General features: G+C 43.1%; 1 protein-coding gene across 2 annotated transcripts in view; it reads right to left on the bottom strand.

The window, feature by feature from the left end:
• EDC4 (enhancer of mRNA decapping 4) overlaps positions 1 to 25,260 on the bottom strand; it is a 688,366-nt gene that overhangs the window by 400,499 nt on the left and 262,607 nt on the right. For both annotated transcript variants that reach the window (XM_072117764.1, XM_072117765.1), the window contains exon 12: positions 25,068 to 25,248. In XM_072117764.1, coding sequence (XP_071973865.1) covers positions 25,068 to 25,248 — 181 coding nt within the window. The remainder of the gene's footprint in view (positions 1 to 25,067; positions 25,249 to 25,260) is intronic.

The raw sequence follows: 25,260 nt of genomic DNA, 5'->3' as shown, positions 1-25,260 counted from the left end.
CAATCTATCGCATCATCAAAGAATTCAAGGAGAGAGGTTCCATTGTTGCCAAAAAGGCTACAGGGTACCCAAGAAGGACCAGCAAGTGCCAGGACGTCTCTTAAACGTGTTTCAGCTTCGGGATCGAGCAGTTCAGGAGCTTGCTCAGGAATGGCAGCAGGCAGGTGTGAGTGCATCTGCACGCAGTGTGAGGCGGAGACTCTTGGAAAACATGAGGGACAGACTGATATTATGCAAAAGGTACAAGGGGTGGACTGCTGAGGACTGGGGTAAAGTCATTTTCTCTCATGAATCCCCTTTTCGATTTGTTTGGAACATCTGGAAAACAGCTTGTTCGGAGAAGACAAGGTGAGCGATACCACCAGTCTTGTTTCATGCCAACTGTAAAGCATCCTGACACCATTCATGTGTGTGGTTACATTATCAGGGTACAGGGTACACTTTCAGCAGACTTCTCACATTGTGCTAACACACTGACACATAGAAAGAGATGACAGATGAGAGATGCATGAGATCACACAGAGGCTGACTTTTACACTGTTACACATTTAGCTCTGCTACATCTCACAGAGAAGTGCCTAACTCTCCTTTCCCCTGGATCACTTATCTTCCCAGGCAGGAAGTGATCAGTGAGTGTCAGAAATCTCATCTGCACACAGAAATCCAAGATGGCAGCCACCCAACCCCAAGTCAGAAATTACAGGGTCGTGTCAAGAAGCAACTGAAATTGTGTACACCAGGACTGATTTTGTTAACTTTTAATTTTTGTACTTAATACACACAGGCCACACAAGTATTTCAACAACTAAATATATTTGCATCCTAATATTTAGCTATACATGAGAAAATAGCATGTTCTGGTGTAAAATAGCGGCAATGCATGCTTGCCATCATGTTCGGCCAGAGTACCTGATGTTAGACATCTGTCAGACTCCCAGCCCTGCTTCTTAAAAAGGTCCGCCTCTGGGCAAGTTGCAAATCTGCAGAAAAATCCCTGTATACTGCTCTGGCTATAGCTCAAGTAACCTAGGGGACCTCAAATCACAAATAAGTTATGAATGTCTTTCCTAAAAAAATATAAAAAAATATTTCTGGTAGTGAAACTATTATATATATACAGGCGGTCCCCTACTTAAGAACACCCGACTTATAGACAAACCCTAGTTACAAACGGCCATCTGGATGTTGGTTATGTATTGTACTTTAGCCCTAGGCTACAAACAACAGCTGTAACAGTTATTAACCCCTTAACGCTGAAGCCACTTTTCACCTTCTTGACACGGCCCATTTTTTCAAATCTGCCCTGTGTCACTATAAGTATATTAGAGAAAATGGGGAATAAATCTATAAAGAATATGAATAACGTGTCACACATCTAAAAGGCAATTGAAATAAGGTATAAGACAAGAGATGTGCAAAAAAGACAAAGAATTTTATTAAGTACAATATTAAAACACACTTAAAAAACCCGGTAAAGTCACTATAAGTGGTTATAACTTTGAAACACTAACATATCCAAGTGATTTTAAAATTGTTTTCTCGTGACACATTGTACTTCATGTTAGTTACAAAATTTTGGTGGTATGTTTTGCATTTATTTATGAGAAAATCAGATATTTGGTGAAAATTTGGAAAAAATCTCAATTTTCGAAATTCAAAATGTTCTACTTTTTCCACACATGAGTCATAATACCACAAAACGTAATAACTAACACAACAGTTCGTACTATTGGGTTTTTGGAAGGCCAATTTGGCTGGAAATGTTTTGTGCAGACACAGTGTAATTGAAGAGCCCTTGAAGTAACAGTACAATAGAAAACCCCGAAAGATGTCCCCATTTCAGAAACTATACCCCTCAAAAGAGAAGAGCAAAACCAAAAAATTTCCCCCCCTCAAAAGAGAAGGGAAGGAATGAAATTTTGCTTTTGCAGCTCCGTTTTCACACGTTTGGATTAGGAGTGCCATGTCATATTTGCAGGGCCCGTGAGGTACCAGTGCAGTAGAAATTATACCACTTTGGAAACTAGACCCTCTGGGGTTGTGGTGAGCATTTTAAACATCAACATGCTGTCCAAAATCCAATGCAAAGTAAATGGTGCAAGGTAAAAAATGTGTTTTTATCTCAAAAAATGTCATTTTATTGCCTAAGATATGGTGCCCATCCAATGCAACTTTAGACAAACACCTCAAAAATCATTCTGTGGATTGTCCCGAGTACAGCACACATGAGCCAATAATTTTTTGGTTTCAAAAGTTTATTTATTTTTTCGAGAATTGCTATACAAACAAGAATACAGAAGGATATGTATAGCTGTCCATAGTAAACATACAGATCTTGTATTCATATAAAATTTACAGACCATACTTCTATACATTTTTTCAAATACATCCAGTTGCGTTGGCATTGTATTATTACATATGGTTAACCATGAAATTCTGTGGTATGTTTCCATGTTATGTCATCCGATCTTTCAAAATAGTCAGGATCTAATGTGATATTGTATTTCCATACCCATTCGCTAATATGTCTTGATTTCTATAGTGTAGTTTATCCCGTTTCCTAAACTATTCTTTATTGAAACAACCATATAAGTAAACTCAACATTAACTATTAACTACTACTTGACGTAGTGAACTGGTCAGACAGGAGTTCTCGGATTACTTTATTTTTGTATATCGTCAGCTATCCCTAGTATCTGTGTAGTAGACATATTGGTTAGTCAATTTTCGGAATGTATGTTGGTATCTTTATTGTTTTTTGCCATTGTACCCTTATATGTGCTGGATTATGAGTCCAGGGTTCCCAGATCTTCTCAAAATTTCCCATTGTACCATCTCCCCATGCTATGTTCTTTTCGTAGCTGTAAGTGGGCATTAAAGGTTGGGGGGACTGGGTTTTTCAACATTCTCGTGATCAGGTTAGTATCCTTTTTTGTTGCGTGAGGGATTGTAGGTCTAACGATAGTAATGCTACACTCATTGAGTTATGTAGAGTTTTATTCGTGGATATTAGATTGAATACCGAGTCCCAAAAGCTTTTTATATGTATGCATCCCCATAAAATATGTGGTAGAGAACCTATCGCTCCACATCCTCTCCAACACTCCTTAGAAGCCTGTGGGTATAATTTCTGCAAAACTTCTGGTGTTCTATACCATAATAGAAAAGTTTTGGTGGCTGTTTCGACATGTGCGCTACATTTTAACGCCTTATGGGTAAGTGTGAATGCTTTCCGCCACTCCAAAGTTGATATTACTCTTTGTAGTGAGATTTCCCATTGTTGGAAGGGGCGAGAGTTCTGAAATGTGAGCGACTTGGATATTATTAGATAAAAAGGCCTTAAACCTCGCAAAGGTTTCTCAATTACAGGCGGTCCCCTACTTAAGGACACCCGACTTACAGACAACCCATAGTTACAGACGGACCCCTCTGCCCACTGTGACCTCTGGAGAAGCTCTCTGGATGCTTTACTATAGTCCCAGACTGCAATGATCAGCTGTAAGATGTCTGTAATGAAGCTTTATAGATAATTCTTGGTCCAATTACAGCAAAAAATTTTAAACTCCAATTATCACTGGGACAAAAGAAAAAGATTTGTCTAGAACTTCAATTATAAAATATACAGTTTCGACTTACATACAAATTCAACTTAAGAACAAACCTCCAGACCCTATCTTGTATGTAACCCGGGGACTGCCTGTATCTCTTGTAGATTTTGGGAGTAGAAATACTGCTTCTTTTCAAAAGGCTTAACCAAATGTTGTAGTGTTAATTTAGTAAATGCATCTGTTTCTGGTGCCAATAAGGCTTGTCCTATGATTTTTATTTTCTTCTCATATAATTTTTTGACTATAAGATTAGGTACCATCGCTGCAGCAATGTCTAGGTCCAGTTCTGATGTATTGATGCTACGTAAAGAGCCTATGTGCTTGTGTGTTTCCTGCCATAACTCCGCTTACAGGATGGAAGATGGTGAGGCTTTTTTGGAAACTCCAGATTTAGGTGTGAGACTTGTAGAAACGAGCGTTGGGACATGGGCGCAATTAAATGCTTTTCAATTTGCATCCATGGTAGTTCTATATCGTTCTGGTACCACATAACCAATTGTGTTAGATAAGTGGCAACGTAGTATTGATATATATAATATATATTTGGAAGTCCCAGTCCCCCTATTAGTTTATGTTTATATAGAATATGTTTTGCTATTCGGGGAGGTTTATTTGCCCATATATATTTCGATAAGATAGATTGCATGGAGATAAAGAATTTCTTGGGAACCCTGATTTGTAAAGTGCGGAACAAGTATAGTAATCGTGGCAGTAATAACATTTTAAAAGCAGCTATTCTACCAAGCCAGGAGACTTCTGCTTTGGAGAGTTGTATCATTTCCTCTTGTATAGAGAGTAGTAGCGGGGTATAGTTATTTTTATATAAAGCAAAGAAGGGTGTGGAGAGGGGGTAACATGACTTTTTCCTCCTATTGTTACACCCTTAATTTCGGGCATTGATATCCGGGTCTGTGCCAAAGATTCCATTGACAGTATAAAAATTAAGGGGGACAGGGGGCACCCCTGTCTACTGCCATTGGTGATATTGAAGGTATCTGATAAGGCATTATTAACAAAAACCTTGGCTGCTGGGTTCGAATACAATGCTTTAATAGCAGTTAGTATATTTCCACCAATTCCCATTTTTTCTAGTACCGAGAAGGCGAACAACCAATGAATTCGGTCGAACGCCTTCTCGGCTGTCAAGGAAATATTATTCTTGAATGTGTAAGATTTGTTGAACTATTGGGCAATTGGCATCTATTGAAGCGTCCAGGCCTCCTTTTTTTTTTTTAACTGCTTTATTGAATAGAATCATGAAATAAATGTACAGCTGCATTATACACAATTATTGGTACACAAAAAGAAAAGGATTGTGACAGTAATTGAAACGCTTTCTTCCAGTAGTTGCTCAATCATTCTACCACCCGCCTACCCTACAGCATGTGTGTCTCCATAGCTGTGGTTTATTGTGTTTCAGTAGTATCATATGTATACGCCATGTCATAATACAATGCAACCATATGAACATTGCAAAGCAATCAAAACATTACTTGCGGGTGATTCTGATAACTCTGGATCTGTAGGTGCCGTTAAAGTAACCTTATCTTATGGCCGTTTAGTTAATAAGGTTTGAGCCCCTTGAGTGAGCTCTAGCCTGAGTGCCCCTGATCTATTCCCCAGGGTCCGGGGTGTAGCGGGCCCACACCTTTCGCTTCATGCCCAAGTAACTTATCAGCGATGGGATAGACATTGTCAACCTGCAGATTGTTCTTCTGCAAGTATTGCCCTGAGTCTATGACCCGAGTCACACCAAGTACCCCAGATTTGGCCGAATTTATCTGGACAATTCCTGTGTTTGTATAAAACTGCCTCAAGCATTTGATTGATTTGTGCTTTCCACATTCGTACTGTCGGGGTGTTGGGGTCATACCACCAGAGCGCTATACATTTTCTTGCTATGAATAATGTTTCCCGTAGGAAAATGCGGTGATAATGTGTCCTGTCTTCTTCTGATAAGACCCCCAAGAGGCACACCTCAGGTACACATGGGACCATAAGGGTAATAAGTCTAGTGAGAAAATCTGTAACATGTTTCCAAAATCTTGCTATTGGGGTACATTCCCATATCATATGCATGAAGTCAGCTTCCAAGGAGCCACATCTAGGACAGGCAGTGGAATGTACCCGGCCCATTTTCCGGAGTGTGGTATGCCTGATGGAAAATATATAATTGTGTCATACGGTTATTTATGCACGGGGACACTTTGGTGTGAGAAGATAATAATTCGGAGTCAATCTCCTCCGAGGATGATTGCATGAGTTGTTTCCATCTGTGCAAAGTGCCCGGTGGGCAATGCTCCGCCTTTTGCGTAATCAGATGGGTGTATAGAGCCGACACCAAACCCCGTGGACCCTGAGTTCTATATATACCTATGAGTGGATATTTAGATATCTGTGGTGGACCATGTGGAAATTGTGATTCTAGGGCGTGCCGGAGTTGAAGGTACCTGTAGAACCTTCTCTGGTCCAGTTCAAATTTTGTTTTCAAGTCTGAGAAAGAAGCCAGCACCCCATCAGTGTATAAGTCTGCTAAAGTTTGTATTCCTGCTTGTCTCCACCCCTCTGTCTTCCAGAGATGTTAAATGTGATAGCGCAGAGTTCCCCCATAAAACCATTTCGGCTATGGTGTCATTAAAGTGTGTAAGTTGCCTTGCCCTTTTCCAGACTTGTATGGCTAGCCTGTGGATGGGTGGTAGGGAAGTTTGTAATCTCGGAGTACCCTCCAATATAGACCAGAAGGAAGTGAGCCCTAAATAATGACTTAAGTGGTGTTCTGAATTGGGCAACGAGCCTGGGATTACCCAATGATATAGATATTGCAGTTGACCTGCTAAATAATAAAGATAAAAGTCAGGGAGCGCCATACCGGCCATCTCTTTAGGCCTTTGCAGTGTTTGTAAACTGACTTTTGATCTGGAGTTCCCCCATATGAATTTGGCGTTGTTGGAGTGTAGTTCAGAGAAAACCCTCTTTGGAACTGGCACCGCAGCGTGCTGTAGGATATACAAACATTTTGGTAATATGATCATTTTCACTAAGTTTATGCGGCCAGCTACTGAGAGGGGTAAGGACTTCCACGCATTGTACTTCATTCTAATGAATGCCAGTAAGGGGTCAGTAATATGCCGTAGGGTGTGTTGGTGAATTTTAGAAACTATTATTCCTAGATATTTAAACTGGTTAACTACTTTGAGTCCTGACAGGGTTTCAGGTCCTCTCCAGAGGGAGGCACCCATGGGCATGTACACTGATTTGGACCAGTTTATCTGTAGGCCGGAGTAGGAGCCAAAGGTGTTAATGATGTCCATTGCTCTAGAGAGCGAGGCTGTTGGGTTAGAAAGGAAGAGAACCGTATCATCAGCGTAAAGGCCGACTCTATCTTCCCTGTTGCCTATTGTAATCCCTGTGTATTCCGGGTCTCTTCTTACATTGATAGCTAAAGCCTCCATCGCAAGAGCGAAGAGTAGAGGGGATAGCGGACAACCTTGGCGAGTCCCCCTATGCAGATGGAATTCTGGGGTGAGGGAGCCATTCAGTAGTAGTTTACTCTTTGGCGTTTTATATAGGATGGAAATCCATTTGCAAAAATTTGGGCCAAAATTAAATCGATTTAGACACTCCATTAGGAATGGCCATTCTACAGAATCGAACGCTTTAGCTGTGTCTAATGATGCTAGTGCCCAGTCCTCTCCACATCTTTGCCCAATCTGAGCAATTACCTGCACCCTCCTTATATTGTCTGTAGTGGACCGTCCGGTCGCCAGGACCCGGGTGAGAATCTTGTAATCTGTGTTGAGTAATGCTATTGGTCTATACGACCCGCATTCTAAAGGGTCTTTGTCTGGTTTCAGTAATACTACCACAGTGGCCTCCGAAAGGGAGTCTAGTAGTTTCCCTGCACTAAAGGATTCAGTATACATTTCTAGCAGTTTAGGATACAACAGCCCTTTGTACTTGCTGTACACCTCTTTTGGTAGGCCATCGTGACCTGGGGATTTATTGTTGTTTAGGCCGTCTACTGCCTCCTCCAATTCCTCTAGTGTAATGGGGCCCTCAAGACTTTGAGCCTGTTCGCTGGTTAGTTTAGGGAAGAGGGTACCTTCCAGGTAACTTTCTATTTCTCCCGGGGTCCTGTTCAGGGAAGATGCATATAGGTCAGAATAGAATTGGGTAAATCTGGATGCTATGTCAGTCTGGTTCTGCAATACTATTCCTGCCTCTGACCTGATTTGTAGAATGGGAGGGGAAGACGAGTTCTGCTTAGCTACATGGGCCAGGAGTTTGGCTGACTGGTTCCCATATTCAAATGCAGTCTGCTTATAATAGAATAATTTGGTGTTGGCTCTACTTGTTAATGCATTTATGTACAGACGCCCAGTATGTAACCACAGATCCCTGTTCTCATCTGAGGGGTGTGCAATGTAATTCTGCTCCAGTGATAGGCATTCTGCAGCTAGATCTGATACTTTGCAGACAGCCTCCCTTTTTATGTATTTAATAGAGGATTGCAGGCATCCCCATAGAAACACATTCAGAGCTTCCCATTGCATTTCCCCAGACCCAGCCCCCTGGTGAGCTTCCAGGAAAGACTGCAGCTGTGCCGGTGTATTGTCATGTGGCCCAATTAGCCCTAACCAGAAGGCATGTATCCGGAGTTTATGGGCCGCTGAATGGTTTGTGCCATGGATGACACATAGCATAGGGAAGTGATCTGATGTCCCCCTGGGCAAGTATCTAATATCCTTTATACGAGTGGACAGTGCTGCCGTCCCTACAATGTAGTCTATGCGTGACGGAGTTGTAGGTTGCGCTGTGACACGAATATACTAGGTCTATACTAGGGTGTAAGTGTCTCCAAAGGTCAACCCATCCCATTTCTTTAAGGAAGGGGTCTAAGATATTTGATGCAGGTGGTGGTGGTTGATTCTGCTGTGTGCTTGTCTTGAGAGGGATGTAGTAACATATTAAAGTCCCCCATGCAAATAGATGTTGCGTGGGGTATGATGCAGCGAATAAGGCCGCTTTTTGTAGAATGCCTCTAGAGGCCGGAGGTGGGTTATATATGCACAGGACATTATAAGGTGCGCCTTCAATGCGCGCATGAACAAATATATATCGGCCCTCGTCGTCTGCCTGAGAGGATAGAGTTTCCCATCGGAGGGATCTGTGTATTAGAAGGGATACCCCTCTGGAAGCAGTCGTATAGCAGGAATGCTTTGCCCACTGTACCCATGGTTTATTTAGTATGTGAGTCCTATTCTTCTCCAGGTGGGTCTCCTGGAGACCTATTATGTGGGGGTTTTGGATCCTAATCTGGTCAAACACCATTAGTCTCTTTCTAGGCGTGCCTAAGCCCTGGACATTCCAAGAGCAAATTCTGAGTTCACTCATATTCCTATGTAATTTAGTGGTGGAACAGGATTGCCCAATAGATATGTATGTGAGGCACCCTGAGGTGATAAGTGAGCGGTCTGTTTAGAAGTCAGCGTGATGAGGCCCTGCAGCTCCAATGAATACACCCTACCATTAAATTGAAACATTTAACCTAAAACAGACAGTAACTTGTGGAAATAAAGAACAACTGTCTTAGCGCCGGCGGCTATAAAGCCGTGGTGCTGTGTGGTCTAACCAAGTGGCTAGTGCCTTGGGGATACCCTCACCAATGAGTGGAACTAGTTGGTGATGGGTATATGCCCCTCCGTCCCTCTACCTTGTAGTCCATAGTATTATGGGAGTCATCCCACCTCTGCATGTTAATTTGAAACCGCTCTCTACAGCCTGTGAAATATTTACTAAACATATAACTGAAAGTGCACAAAGTGATGTATAATAGTGCAGGCCTAAGACCAAACTATATTTAGACCTGTCCTGTAGTCTGTAATTTCTTCACTTTGCCATTTAACGGGATGGTGATCCTCTCTTCTGCCGAAGCCACTGCTCTGCCTCTCCAGGGGATGTGAAGAACACAGCTCGGTCTCCGTCCGCCACTTGCAGTCTTGCGGGGTAGATCATGGAGTAGGGAATATGTTTGTCTCGTAGTTTGCGCTTCACCTCCGCGAAGGTAGCTCTCCGCTTTTGTAATTCCATGGAGAAGTCTGGGAAGATGCAGACTTTGGTGTAATCCACTCTAATTTCTTGAAGGCGCCAGGCTAACTGCAGGATCCTATCCCGGTCTCTGCTATTCAGGAATCGTGCCAGGAAGGGGCGAGGTGGAGATCCGGGTTTCGGGGGGCCCGCAGGCACCCTGTGTGCTCTTTCTACAGAGAATGTAGAGGAGAACTCTGCATCGGGGAACAAATTTTTCATCCATCTCTCCACGAACATCTATGGAGAGCGACCCTCTGCTCTCTCCGGGAGCCCAATTACTCTTATGTTGTTACGTCTATTTTCTAGGTCATCTGCCTTTTGTTTCATCAGGTCCGAGGCTGTAGTGAGACCTGTAATGGCGTTGGAGAAAGGTGCTGTGCGATCCTCCACCTGGGATATCCACTCTTCTGCATGCTGTACTCTCTCTCGTAGGCTTTGCATATCTTGCCTGAGCAGGCTGACATCCATCCGCACTTCGTCTAACTTTCCCGTAAGGGAACTCTTGCAGGCATCGATAGCAGAAAGGACCTGGTCAGTCACTTGTTTCAAAGTAATCTCCTCCGTCAATTCCTCTGTGTCAGAGGAGGCATTAGAATTTTTAGTTGTTCTCTTCAGGCCACCACGTGGGGGCAGGGGCGACTTTGGGGTTCTGTCATTTCAGTCCTGGCGAATTCTTTCAGTCTCTCCGCTGCACTGGTTTTGGGAGGACTCATGATGGGTGTTGCCTGTCTTGGCCCCCGGAGCTTGCAATGGCCCCTATGTTTAATTGAAAAATAAAGCAAGGATCGGATTGTCCTTTATTGTGAAGAGCTTTGATATGACTTCAGAGGAAAGTGGTTAATTGGGGATCCAAAGGTTAAAACTTATTCTATGACAGAAGGCTGTTCTTGCAGGTTATAGCAGAACACATCATTCAGGAGCCTTTAGAGTGTGGAAGGGTGCAATTCTGCAATGTGACCACTAGATGGCGGTGTAGGATAAGAAATAATCGTGCTCTGTAGCTTCCGGAGCTCCGCAAGAATGCCGACTCACACAGGAGGCTGCAAGGTGTGTGGGGATTATGGCACCGCTTCACCAACCGTTCCAGCACTTTAGGGGTTATGTTCTTCTGTCCCTGGGGTGCTTCCCTGCTCCCCTTCACTGTCCCCCGGCCCCCTGTTATATATTTCTCTGGATGGAGGTGCCGGCTTGCATGCGGGAGGTGCGTTTATCTATTCTCCCTGACTCCCACCTGTGAAGCACATGTAGCGGTGCAGGTGCTGTATATCACCCTGCTAACGATTGTCCTCCTCACTCCTCTGCTGGACCCTCCAGGTGGATGTCGGGAGGCTTCGGCTGCGCTCCGTGCAGCTGCTATATTATGTGCAGTGTCTGCACCTGCTGCTCCTCACCTCATGGCGCGGTACCCGGGTGTAGGTCTGACCCACACTTTTTGGCTCCAAAAGGTGTCCCTGGTGCACAGGGGACCACCTCTCTCACCAGTTGTGGCTGGAAAGGTAGGATGACCAGGATGGGTTCAGGATGGTGAGGGATCGGTGTGGAGCTCACTTAGATGCGTCTGGCCATGTTGGCTGCTAGCCACGCCCCGTCCAGGCCTCCTTTACAACATCCTGGAGATCCTTACAACCTGAGGGGGCTGCTTGACAAGCTGAGTGTGTTCCTTATTTCTCCCACCTCCAGGGAATCAGGATTTACTTTAAGTTGTGTTTGTTATTTTTCTCCCTTTTTATTTTATAACTGTTTGCCGTGTTGTGTGTCCTTTTATTTTGTAATTATTTTGTTTTTAATATCTTTTTTTATGCACTGAACAACTTTTTGGAATTAAAGATTTTCACTTTAATTTTGGTCCCTGTATGTTCTGCGAACTCATAGCCTTGTGAAGTGTGGTTAGCTGTGTGACTGCTAGAGTGGTGAGTGTGCATGTCTAGTGGTGTGACAAGGTGACTGCATGAGAAGCGAGAGTTGATGTAGAGTGGGATACTTATACTGGGATACCCAGTATGAATGCAATAAGTGGTGGCAGCGGGTCTGGTGCTGGAGCTGTATGAGGTGTGATTTATGCTCAATTTGTGTCCCGAGTGAAAGGTTAGCGCAAGTTTGAGTAGGCTAAATTAACCCGTACAGTTGCACCCCACGTCACGTGACGAGGTGGCGGCGTCCTCGCCGTGACATCGGCATCTAAAGCTAACATGACTGTTGGGGTAGACCGCCTCTTCACCAAATGCAGAATATTTAGTACCCTTCTGTTATTCTCTTGGGCTTGACAGCCCTTAACAAAACCAGCCTGATCATTGCCTGTTAGATCGGGGATCAATGGGGCTAATCGTAGGGCTATAAATTTTGCGTATATCTTTAAGTCTGCGTTTAGCAGTGATATAGGCCTAAAATTTTGCGGTGTATCTGCAGCTTTGCAAGGTTTTGGGAGTGTGCCTATACGCGCTTCCTGTTTTTCTCTTGGAAAACTGCCTTTTACCATAGCTGACTGAAACATCTGGCACAATGGGTCTAGGATGATTTGATGGTACAGTTTAAAATATTCATTTCTCAGTCTATCTGGGCCAGGGTTTTTTCCCATGGGGAGTCCTTTAATGATTTTAAGTATTTCATCAGGTGTTACAGGGGTGTTAAGGGTGTTTACCTGATCAGGGTTCAATTTGGGTAAATTCACACTGTCCAAGAAGGTATTGATATGTTGTTGTTGTTGTGGGTTAGGTGGGAAGGGGTCTTCCTTTAGATTGTATAGCGTACTGTAGTATTCTTTAAATCTATTTGCTATATCTTTTGGGCTGTATAATTTCGGGTCTTGCTGGTATTTATATACCAACAAGACCCGAAATACCAACAAGACCCGAAACAGGCCGAAAACCAGGAGCCTGGTTTTCGGCCTGGAGGCCAAAAGGTTCCCCGCTTTATTATTCTGGGAATAGTATTTTGCTTTTACTTTCTTTAAGTTGTGCTCAAAGTTGTTTATATGAAAACGAGGCACCGTTTTCATACCTTTTATCTATATAAACAACTTTGTTTGTAATGAATTCTATGCCTGACGAAGGTCCGGGTACCGGACCGAAACGCGTAGCATTTAAATAAACCAGCATTGGACCAGCAACATTGTCCTTGGATATTGATTCCGCGTTAAACACCACTTCATCCTGCTCCAGTGCTTGGGGCTCAGAATCTATTGCTGAATTCATACCAATACCGATCAGTCTACCCCTGGGCGGATCCAGGTAGAAAGGAGAATGGCGCCAGGAATCCTTAATTTTATTCTACAGTACATGCACATGTGTTTGTGCTACAAGGTGAGCACTTTTAAACTGTTCTTTTAGACCTTTTGCAAGCAGCTTTTACAATATCACACGAGGAGAGCGCTCCTGTCTTTTTTTGTCTCCCTTCCCCCAACTGGAGATCTGGGGTCGGTATATCTACTGATCACCTAACCCCCGGTCCCCCTCTCAGGTATCATTTGTTATAGTGTAGAAATTCTGTAATGTCCCTCTCTATTTTTTGTATTTGGTGTGGGACATATAGGTATTGCTTCTCCATAGAAAGGTGCTGGTCGGCTCGGTCAGCAATTGTCAGCGTCTGACCACTTTATTATATCTATATGTGTTCCAGTGGATAATGGGAGAACATCTCTGTCCACCAGGAAGAGGTCTATTCTAGAGATACTATTGTGGACTGTTGAATGAAATGTGTAGTCCCTTTCTGAGCCATGTATTATTCTCCAAATGTAGTATAGATTCGCTTGCCAGATCCAAGCACTCAAATTTGGGCGGCGGGAGCTATTACCTGTTGAGCAGTCTAATTCTGGAACTAAATTAAAGGGGTATTCTTGTCTGGGCACTCACATTCAGTTTCACTAATCTTCCATATATTAACATTTCTTTAATTGGTTATTAAAAAAAATGTTCCTGTGTGAAGATCATTTCTCATAAATGTAGTCATGTTGTCCCTTAGAAACCAGATAGCTTCCTCGGATACGACCACGTCACACTCTGGCAGCGGTGGCCAGACTTGCGCTATAGAGTCCTGCCGGACCACCTTGATTCAGCAATCATTGCTACAGGACGGCTGTGTGACCTGCAGTAACTCCCGGACATTTCATATACAAAACCTTTTTGTTTATTTGTGCAATCTCTCAGGCAGAGGTGGCCGTATCCGAGGAAGCCATCTCGTTTCTAAGGGACCATATCACTACATTTATGAGAAATTATCTTCACACAGGAACATTTTTTTTCATAACATCTAATTGAAGAAATGTTTATATATGGAAGATTTATCAAACTGAATGTGAATGCCCAGACGAGAATACCCCTTTAAAGTCTCCACAGACGATCATCTTTCCCTGCTTTACCGTGTTGACCAGCCTCATCACCCTCTGTAAAAAACTGATCTGTCCCCTGTTCATGGCATATATATTAACTATAGTATATAAAACATTATTTATGTATCCCACTAATAAAATAAATAATAAATAAATAAATCTAGCTCTATGATCTGAAATACTATTGACATATTGAAATGCTACTGAATATTGCCAATAGCACTCCCCTGCTTTTCTTCTTGTGTAATTGTGTAAAAGTGTAAATCGACAGATTACAGGATATTGTGGATTTGAAATTCTCCTTGCATCTTTAGAAATTATATGTGTCTCCTGTGCGCATAAAATATCTCCTGCTAACGATTTCGCTTCAGACCACATATAAGAACGTTTTTGTGGGCCATTCAAGCCTTTTACATTTAAAAATATTATTTTGATCCCCATTAGTGTTAAAGGGTACAAATTATATCTCTTTTATAGCACAGATTCCTGGGGAAAAAAAGACATCTTATATCTGTATCTCACAGTTGTCAAATAATCAAGGCATGTTATCCTGTTCGACCTAAAAACAACATAATTAACATGCATAAAATTACTTGGAAAACAATTTCAAAAAGCATGTGAGTAGCACTTTTTGTGCTGTACTGGGGTAACAGTTCCGTAGATACCGGATTTAAAGCAGAAGAATTGTCCTCCACACAGGAATGAACTTCTTCAACGGCGGTCTCTCCTTCTGTTCTGTCTTGGGTGACTGAAACTGGTGCTGTCAGTTTCTGTGGATTCACTGGTTGCAGGCTCCATTTCTCCAATAGTGAGGCTCCTTCCTCCACTGTGTGAATGACATATGTGATATTGTCTTTCATAATAATTAAGCGAGTGGGGAATCCCCGCTTATATGGGATTATGTTTTCTCCCAGTGTCTTGGTAATGGGTGTAAGTTGTCTTTGTTGTTGCAGCGTTGCCGCTGATAGATCTGCGAATATAGACAGGTTTTGATATGGTGTTTGCAGAACTGCCTTTTTTTCTGGCTGCCATCATCAGGCGGTCTTTGACTTGGTAGAAATGGATCCTAGCCAACACATCTCTTGGCACTGTCTTCTAGGTGTTATGGGCGCGGAACACTATGTGCTCTGTCGATTGCTAATTCCTGCGTGGATATATCTGGAAGTAGTGCTTTTATAAGCTGCTGTACATATCTGGCTAGTTCTTTAGGTGGCACAGATTCTGGTATACCACGCAGTTTAACATTGTTGCGTCTCGATCTATCTTCAAGATCTTTAATTTTAGACTTTAATTGTGTAACTTCATCAGCTAAATCGTAATAAGCGTCAATAAGTTCATTATGTGATGCCACCACATTTTCCATCTTATTTTCAATATGCTCTACTCTGTTCTCCATTTCACCTATGGCTGCCCTGAGAGATTGCACTAATTGGGCGACATTTTCTTTGAAGGTACGCCTCAGCACTGATAGCATATACTTCATGGACATTTCAGTGAGTCCAGATTCAGATGCTGGCAGTGTGTCGAATAAATCTGTCCCCTTATTGTTTCCCCTCAGGGACTCGGGTACATAGTCCGACCGATCATTATCACTCACCGGCTCCTGCAGTCTCAGGCGTTGTTTTGCTGGGCTGCCATTAAGTGACGAGGGGGCCAATGAGCTTGCCGTTTTGGACCCTGTTAATTGAGGCCTGCTCTCCTCCTTGTCTGACCTCAGGGTTCGTCTCTCCTGTATATCTTCCCCCATGGTGTGGTTTTCTTCCTCCTCATTGTTTAGGAGGTGCTGGATGGAAGGTACCGAGCTAGACCTCTGCACTCCCAGCGGAGTTTCCGTGGAGTGATCTGTATGTGGTGGGGAAGCTTGAGATTCAAGCCTGGTACACGAGGTGATCCGCCATCTTGGATTTCATCCCAGTCCGTCGTTCGGTAGAAATCGGTAAGTTTACAGGGTCTCGGCCCTTGTTTCTTCCTCCTTGACACCTTATCTGATCCGAGTTCTGCTTTTTCTCAGAGAGGTTTCGCCTTGATATAGCTACGTTAGTCGCTTGTTCAGCCTGTGTGGGTCACGGAGCTCAGCTAGTGTGCGTCCATGCGCTCCGGCTGCCTAGCCACGCCCCACATCTGCCAATAATTGACAGGCTCGGCACACAACAAGGCTGAGAAGGAGAGGAGAGAAATTTAGCTTTTGCAGCTCCGTTTTCACTAGACTGGTGCTGGGGTGCCCCTGAGGTACCAGTGCAATAGAAAGCCCTGAGTAGTGACCCTGTTTTTAGAAAAGGCACACCTCAAAGAATTGATCTAGGGTTGTATGAGCATTTTAACCCCTGGGATGCTGGTCAAAATGTAATACGAAGTGAATGGAGCACTGTAAAAATTGCATTGTTTTCTCAAATGTGCCATTGTAGTGACAAATGAAATCAGACCAACTCATTGCGCTGTGGATTAACACCCCAAAAATCATTCTACAGGTTATTACGGGTATGGTAATACCCCATGTGTGGCAATAGGCTACAAAATGGAGACAAAGCAGGGCTCGGAAGAGAATGGCATTTGGAGCAACAACATTTAATTTTTTTTTTTGCCATCATAAAACATTTGTAGATGCCCTTAGGGATCAGTACAGTAGAAACCCCTAAATATTGACCCTATTTTAGAAACTACAACCCTCCATGAAAAAATCCAGGGGTGTAGTGAGCATTTTAGCCTCACTTTAGGACCCCAAGGATGATGCATAATGAATAGTGCATAGCAGAAATTATCTATTATGTCACCTTGTGCCCAGCTCCTGCCACAGGAGACAAACACCCCAAAAATCATGATGCGGCTCGGGTGCTGCATACCGGATGACGTGAGCACTTACGGTCGTTGTGTCAGGTCCCTCCCCCTACAGGTCCTTCTCTGCAGCATTCTCCTTGGCGTTCAACGACTAGCCTGAGCCGAGATACACATGCCTGCATGAGGCTGTTTGGCGGATAGACTGAAGGATCCCAGACGATCCTGGACCATCACTGCAACTCCCACTTCCTGAGGACAGAGTAAAGATGATCCGCATTGGAGAACCTCGAGTTCTGTCGGAGGTCGCTGATTGCCGGTGTGAGTTTCTGTCCCAGGGCTGGATAGGGGTCTGCTGAGAGAGCCAGATGAGGCTCATAGCAATCGTCCTGGAGTGCCCTAGGTGGAGAAGCGAGATCGGGTCCTGAGTATTTTCTCCTGTGGTGATTGACCCTGACCCTGGCAAGGTCTGGAAGGAGTAGGGGCATTTTTTTGCTCTGATGCTGACGAGTGCTTAACAATTTCATCCACCGGGGGTTAGATGAGTACTACAACCTTCACTTCTCTGTTACGATATTTCCCGGTTGTTAAACTGCACCTGGTTTACAAATTGCTGTGTGACTGCCCTTACTCTTCCAAGGGTCTCTCTGTGGCATAAATAGTGGGGTTCTTTTTTTTTTTGCTGGACTAACATATTTTGCTAACAAACAGCTAGACAAGTTTCTTCATCGTCCCCTGATAGGAGAACTGGGCATGAACAACTGCTTGATAACAACTGATTTTTTCTTACTTACTGTTGAATGGCTTTTTAGGAACCCCCAAGTATCTCTGTCTGGCATGAGTAGGAGGGGTGGCTCTTTGATGGATCAACATTCTGAAAATTTGTCAAGTAAGTCCCATACTGACCTTGGCTGGAGGAACCCAGCACTAACAACTGTTACATACAGTTGTAACCATCAATAGACAGCTATACAAGTTCATATTGGTTACGGCGGGGAGAACTGGCCATTAACAAACTGCTTTAATACAACGCTTATTGCTATGCTGTTGTTATGCTTCTGTCAGAATACTAACTATTGCAAGGCTGTTTGGAAACTTCCAAGCATCTTTGTCTGGTACAAGAAGGAGAAGGAGTGGTCTTCTATCGGATTCTCATTTGAGTACCTGTTGTATTTATTAATGGTTAACCATACCTCTGTGCTACCCCTCCCTGGAACCCTTGGACTGATCGTGGGCTGTAGTACTCCTTAACACTGTCGACCACCCAAAGGGGCAAATCCTGGTGTATTATATTATCCAGAGGTTTTCAGGTGTTCTTTTGAATTCAACAAAAAAGGGACCTAGTGTCTCAGCAGGGATTCTTATCTATTAACCCTCTCAACCCACCTTTTTTACAATCGTCGCACCCCCGAACGTCATCAGGGGGCGGCGATCGGTTACCATTGTAGCCTCGGGTCTTCTTTTGACACGAGGCTACATGGCTTATGCAGGTTCGTTACAATGAGCCAGTGGCTCATTGTAATGTAAGACCTGCAAAAATGCCATATATTGCAATACTGTAGTATTGCAGTATATGGTAGGAGCGATCTGACCATCTAGGGTTAATGTACCCTAGATGGTCTAAAAAATAGTGAAAAAAAAAAAAAAAAAAAAAAAAGTCTAAAAAATAAAAAAAAATTATAAAATATTAAAAGTTCAAATCACCCCCCTTTCCCTAGAACGGATATAAAACATAATAAACAGTAAAAATCACAAACATATTAGGTATCGCCGCGTCCCAAAATGCCCGATCTATCAAAATATAAAACAGTTACGGGCGGCGGTGACCTCCGAGGCGGGAAATGGCGCCCAAATGTCTGAAATGCGACTTTTACACCTTTTTACATAACATAAAAAATGAAATAAAAAATGATCAAAATGTTGCACAGACCTCAAAATGGTAGCAATGAAAACGTTGCCTCATTTCGCAAAAAATGACCCCTCACACATCTCCGTGCGCCAAAGTATGAAAAAGTTATTAGCGACAGAAGATGGCAAAATTTTTTTTTTCTTTTTTGTACACATGCGTTTAATTTTTGAAAATGTATTAAAACACAATAAAACCTATATAAATTTGGTATCACCGCGATCGCACCGAACCAAAGAATAAAGTGGACGTGTTATTTGGAGCGAAGAGTGAAAGTCGTAAAACTGAGCCCACAAGAACGTGACGCACGTGCAGTTTTTTTTTCAAATTTTCCACATTTGGAATTTTTTTTCAGCTTCGCAGTACACGGCATGTTAAAATAAATAACATTACGGGAAAGTAAAATTTGTTACGCACAAAATAAGCCCTCACACAGGTCTGTACACGTAAAAATGAAAAAGTTATGGATTTTTGAAGTTGGAGAGCGAGAAATGAGCCGACAAACCCTGCGTCCTTAAGGGGTTAATAAAGGGAGATCCATCCCAACTCATCACTATGGTAGCTAAAAGGTGCCCCCCAAGAAAAGTCTGACCCCCAAGAATAGTGAGGGGCGACAGGGGGCTCTAGGTGTGAGGCTATGATGGACGAGGGAGAAGAAACAGAAAACAACCCCATACTCAGGGAAATACTGTGAAATGTTCAAAAATTAAACCGCTCCATAGAGGAATTGAAAAAAGAAACAAGTGATGTTACATCGAATATCTCCCTTAGGAAGGATCCCAGAATGCCTAGCATAAACTCGGGCTCAGGTGAAAACCCTTGAAAAAGAGCAAAAAGCATATGGTAAAACAACATATTAGAAAGGGAGAATAAATATTTTAGAGAGAAGTTAACCGATCTAGAAGATAGGTCAAGAAGGGACAATCTACGGTCTGTGGGATTCCTAGAGGACTCCGCAGAATCAGAGCTGGACAAGGATTGGCGTCCTCGTGGAGTGATTTGTGATATGCGCATTTTTTATCTACATATGTGAGTAGAACTGGAAATAAAAGTTTGAAAAGTTTGAAACTGTCTACACTATGTCTGGATATGTCTCTTATATGCAGTGAGTGGAGGAGACTAGGACAGGAGTGAAAATATTGACGGTTTCTGGTCTGAATGGTGACTTATCCCTGAAAGTGATCCCTTGTGCTTGGTGCACAAATAAGGAGGAAACCTACATGGATCGTCTTTTTCGTTTTTGAGCTCCGGTCACAAAAGAGTTTCTTCTACTGGATTATTGAATAGTGGATGTTTGCTGGATCCATCTAGGACCGTTAAGGACAGCTCATAAGAGGGAAGGTGCAGCACCACGCAATTTTTTGTCAACTTAGTTTGCTTGTTTTGAGAAAAGGATGCTCAGCCTTTAACCCCTTAAGGACGGAGGGTTTTTCGGCTAATTTCTCGCTCTCCAACTTCAAAAATCCATAACTTTTTCATTTTTACGTGTACAGACCTGTGTGAGGGCTTATTTTGTGCGTAACAAATTTTATTTTCCCGTAGTGTTATTTATTTTAACATGCCGTGTACTGCGAAGCTGAAAAAAAATTCCAAATGTGGAAAAATTGAAAAAAAAACGCACATGCGTCACGTTCTTGTGGGCTCAGTTTTTACGACTTTCACTCTTCACTCCAAATAACACGCCTACTTTATTCCTTGGTTCGGTGCGATCGCGGTGATACCAAATTTATATAGGTTTTATTGTGTTTTAATACATTTTCAAAAATTAAACGAATGTGTACAAAAAAGCAAAAAAATTTTTTGCCATCTTCTGACGCTAATAACTTTTTCATACTTTGGCGCACAGAGATGTGTGAGGGGTAATTTTTTGCGAAATGAGGCGACGTTTTCATTGCTACCATTTTGAGGTCTGTGCGACATTTTGATCATTTTTTATTTCATTTTTTATGTTATGTAAAAAGGTGTAAAAGTCGCATTTCAGACATTTGGGCGCCATTTCCCGCCTCGGAGGTCACCGCCGGCCGTAACCGTTTTTATATTTTGATAGATCGGGCATTTTGGGACGCGGCGATACCTAATATGTCTGTGATTTTTACTGTTTGTTATGTTTTATATCCGTTCTAGGGAAAGGGGGGTGATTTGAACTTTTAATATTTTATTAATTTTTTTTATTTTTTAAACTTTTTTTTTTCTTTTTTTTTTCACTATCTTTTAGACCATCTAGGGTACATTAACCCTAGATGGTCAGATCGCTCCTACCATATACTGCAATACTACAGTATTGCAATATATGGCATTTTTGCAGGTCATACATTACAATGAGCCACTGGCTCATTGTAACGAACCTGCATAAACCATGTAGCCTCGTGTCAAAAGGAGACCCGAGGCTACCATGGTAACCGATCGCCGCCCCCCGATGACGTTCGGGGGTGTGGCGATCGAAAAAAAGATGGCGGCGCCCACGCGCCGCCGTCTTTTAAACGCCGCTGGCGACTTTGCTGGCGGCGTTTAGAGGGTTGATAGCCGCGATCGGTGCTAGCACCGACCGCGGTTATTAGCGGTGGGGGTTTTGTGCAAAATGCAAAAACCCCCACCTCTGTATGAAGAGGACTCAGCCCGTGAGCCCTCTTCATACATCCCTTATACCTCTGTGCCGTAGAGCTACGGCGCAGAGCGTTAAGGGGTTAACAGGTTGTTAAATAAGGGTGAAGGGAAATATGTAGATAGAGCAGAGCTTCTTGAGTGGCGCATTATCACAAGGGATATATAGTAAGATGCAGATAGGTAAATTATTAAATGCTGGGATACACTAAAGAAATGGTTGTGGGTAAAGGGGGGGGGTTCTCTTTTACAATTTTGAGGAGTTTTTATCTATTCCAGAACAACAGCTCTGGATAAAACAAGGGATAAAGTCCATATCACAAATTGTTAATAATGAAGGTAGGATGACAATGGATTTTTTGAGGGGAATGCCTGAGTTAAGTAAGATAGGGGCACTTAGGATTTTCCAAGTATACCACGTGGCTCACAAAATTAAGGAAGATAGATTGGGTGTAGAGGCCCATAATAGTGTGGAAATAATAAAAAGAGGAGTAAGACACAAAGGGGTTATGTCACTGTTTTATAAGAGTATTATGAATAAGAAATGTAGGGACGAATTCTATCCAGCAAAAAATGGGTGGAAAAAAGAATTAGGAGAGATTGGGGAAAAAATGTGGGTAGAGATTTATAAGAACATAAAGCGCTAGTCATTAAGTGGAAATCATAGAATAGTTCAATTTAACATCACCCAAAGATTACATTATACACTTGTGAAATTGCACAGGATGAAATTGAGGGAAAACGCCTACTGTGAAAAATGTGGGAAGCCAGAAGCGAAATACTTACATAAAATTTGGGTATATCCTAAAATCAGCCCATTTTGGGAAAAAGTGATAGAGGAAGTGGAACGAAGGTGTACAGGGATTAGGAGTGTGTCAAGGATGGAAGTCCTATTTTGGGTGATCATCCTGGAGAGGCTCTCTGGGTCGGAAAAAGACAGATGTAACAAATTGTTGTTTCTGGGAGATTGACTGTGGTTAGGAAATGGGGTTGAAACACCCCCCAATTTTCAAAAATTGTGAAGTTGGTGAAAAGCGTTGGGAGATATGAGATTATGCATTACAGAACAGTAGGTAAAGAGGGATATGGAGAGATAGTTTGGGGGAACAGTGGATAAAAAAGCAGAGAAGAGGGGTTTGCCTCCCTCTAGGACAGTAATGGCGAACCTTTTAGCGGCCGAGTGCCCAAAACCCCCCGAATTTATCACGAGGTGCCAACCAAAAATTAAAGCAGTAACTTACTGCTCCCTGTTCTTCAACAACTTTCGATGACATTGGCCTCCTGAGGACAGCAACACTGTAGAAAGATGGAAAATTTGCATCATTTTAGCTTCTTTCCAGTGTCCCTCTGTGCACAGAGAATCGTGGGGCCACCAGAAGGTCCTCCAAAGGTAATTCGTCCCTGTCTATACATTCTCCCTCTACCTACAGTCCCAAGCAGCAAAGTAAGTATCAAAGTATGACTGAAAGCAGCATCTTTTAAGTTACTTGGAACTGCAGGAAGATTCTTTGAGTCCTGTCTGGTGCGCTGGGGCAATGGCCTGGGTGCCCACAGAAAGAGCTCTGAGTGCTGCCTCTGGCACCAGTGCCATAGGTTCGCCACCACTGCTCTAGGATGCATGGATTGGACCACGGTGTGTTTTTTTTTCCTGAGAGCCACGAGGGGAAGGATCCCTAAGGATCATTGGGAGTTGTGAAGAAGTTGTTTACAGGATCTGTTAGGGCCTTAGGGCAGTTTATAATTTGTTGAGGGAATGGATTTTGGTTATAAGGAAGGCATGTGGTAGTTGGATAAAAACTGTAAAATGGTTTATTTAGAAATAGAGGGAAGGACAGGATAAAAATACTGGGAAGAGGTACAAGAAATAGGGAATTTTTCTGAAATTAAAATGCAGGGTTTATGTTCTGGATGGATCAATGGTCTTTATAGGAGTTCACATTTATGTACTTCTGATGTACTTAACTATGTATGTACTGTGTGCCTTTTTAAAATGATTGGATTTATGTAAATATTGCATGTAAATTTATGTATTTCTGATCTTTGTTTACTCAAATAATTTATCTTAAAAAAAAATCATGATGCCGGGTACTGCAATACCCCATATGAGGCAATAATCTACAGGCTGCGCACACGGCTGAGCTCAGCAGGTAACTTGCAGCATGATGTATACGCTGTGTAAGGCCCTTACCACACTTGCGAGTGTGATGCGATGAATTCGCATCACACTCGCAACGCATGCTGCCGGGAACGCACGGCCTAAACGCTGCACCGCGGGAGTGAACTCAGCATGTCAGTTCACTCCCGGTGTGCAGCGTTTGGGCCGTGCGTTCCTGGCAGCACGCATTGCGAGTGTGATGCGAGTTCATCGCATCACACTCGCAAGTGTGGAACGGTCCTAAGAGTTCATCAGGATACAATTATATATCCAGGGACGTGTGGTAAATCTGGAAACACTCCTTCATGCATAACCCTGGTTTGTCGGGTACGCGTCACACTGGTATATGGATTTCCTCCCTATGCCCCTTTTGGAGCACACCCTGCACCTTTTTTGATTCCTTCCCTTGCTGGAAGTTTGGGGAACTTCTCCTGAAAAGGGAGCCCTGGTACAATGCGTGATGTGGCTTCGCTTCCAGACGTACTGACACTCCCCCTTTCCTGGTCTCTAAAAATCAACTGCTTGACTACCACCTCTTGAAATTTCAGGAGCGTTCTCCATTGTCCTACACATTGATGTAACACGTAGACAGTATGCAGTGCCACCTGCATGATGTGCACAGCTAACTTCTTGTACCACACCCTTGACTTCAGCATGGCGTTATATGGCTGAAGTACCTGGACCGACAAATCCACCCCTCCCATGTACCTATTGCAATCCAAAATACAGTCCGGCTTGGGGTCTTCTGCACTGGTACCTCGTACAGGGGCAGGTGTGGTGCTGTGCCCATGTATTGTTGTTAGTACAAGGACATCCCTCGTCCTTGTACCTAACACACAATACTGAGTTGCTGCTTAGTGCTCACTCTCCTGCCTTCTAAGCTTTTCCCCTAGCAGTGACTTTGGGAGACGTCTCTGATTTTTCATAACAGTGCCGCATGCTGCAGTTTGTCTGGAAGCGAGGCACTTGAACAGGGTAACACTGGTATAAAAATTATCCAGGTAGAGGTGGTAGGCCTGGTCCAGTAGTGGGTGCACCAAATCCCAAACTATCTTTCCAGCAATTCCCATGGAGGGGGAGCATTCAGGGGGCACTATTCTAGAGTCCTTCCCTTCATATACCCTGAACCTAAAAGTGTACTCTCACACAGCTTATACACCTTTCCCTCTTATTGGGCAGGTGCTGGCGGAACTGAAGCCTCCCTTTGAAATGTACCAGGGACTCGTCCACTGATATGTGCCTCTTTGGAGTAAACACTTCCATAAGTGTGCCCTCAAATAGTCTTATATGGGCCGGGCCTTATACAACCTATCATAACTGGGGTCATTTCTGGGTGGGCACTGTGCATTGTCAGCAAAAATGCAAAAGCCGATGGATGGCTTTAAAGTGCTTCCTATTCATCACCAAGAGGAACATCGGGGTGTAGTAAAGCAAGTCTGTGCTCCAATAGTCCCTGATAGCGGGCTTTTTGACCAGTCCCATAATACTTCATCTCGGCTGCACTGATAGGTGCCACCTGTGGGGTTGCACATAAAAATAAAGTGGGGTTTTGGGAAATCTATTGTACAGCGTAGAGATTGGTCTGGGATACACACATACACATACACATACCTCCAATTACATTGTCACTTTCCACTTCTGAGGGTAGAACTTCTGTATGCTGAAGTAGACCACGGCTAACATCTTGGATTCCAAAACTCAAAACTGGGTGAGTGAGCAAGAATTCAGAAATCGATGTGAACACAGCCTTTCCCTTCTCCTGATTTTGGAGTAACTCCATTACATATAATACCTACAAAAATAT

The sequence above is a fragment of the Engystomops pustulosus genome, chromosome 7 (genome assembly GCF_040894005.1).
Source record: "Engystomops pustulosus chromosome 7, aEngPut4.maternal, whole genome shotgun sequence".
Classification (NCBI taxonomy): Eukaryota; Metazoa; Chordata; class Amphibia; order Anura; family Leptodactylidae; genus Engystomops; species Engystomops pustulosus.
The sequence above is the reverse complement of the archived record's forward strand: the minus strand, read 5'-3'. Positions and strand labels throughout refer to the sequence as shown.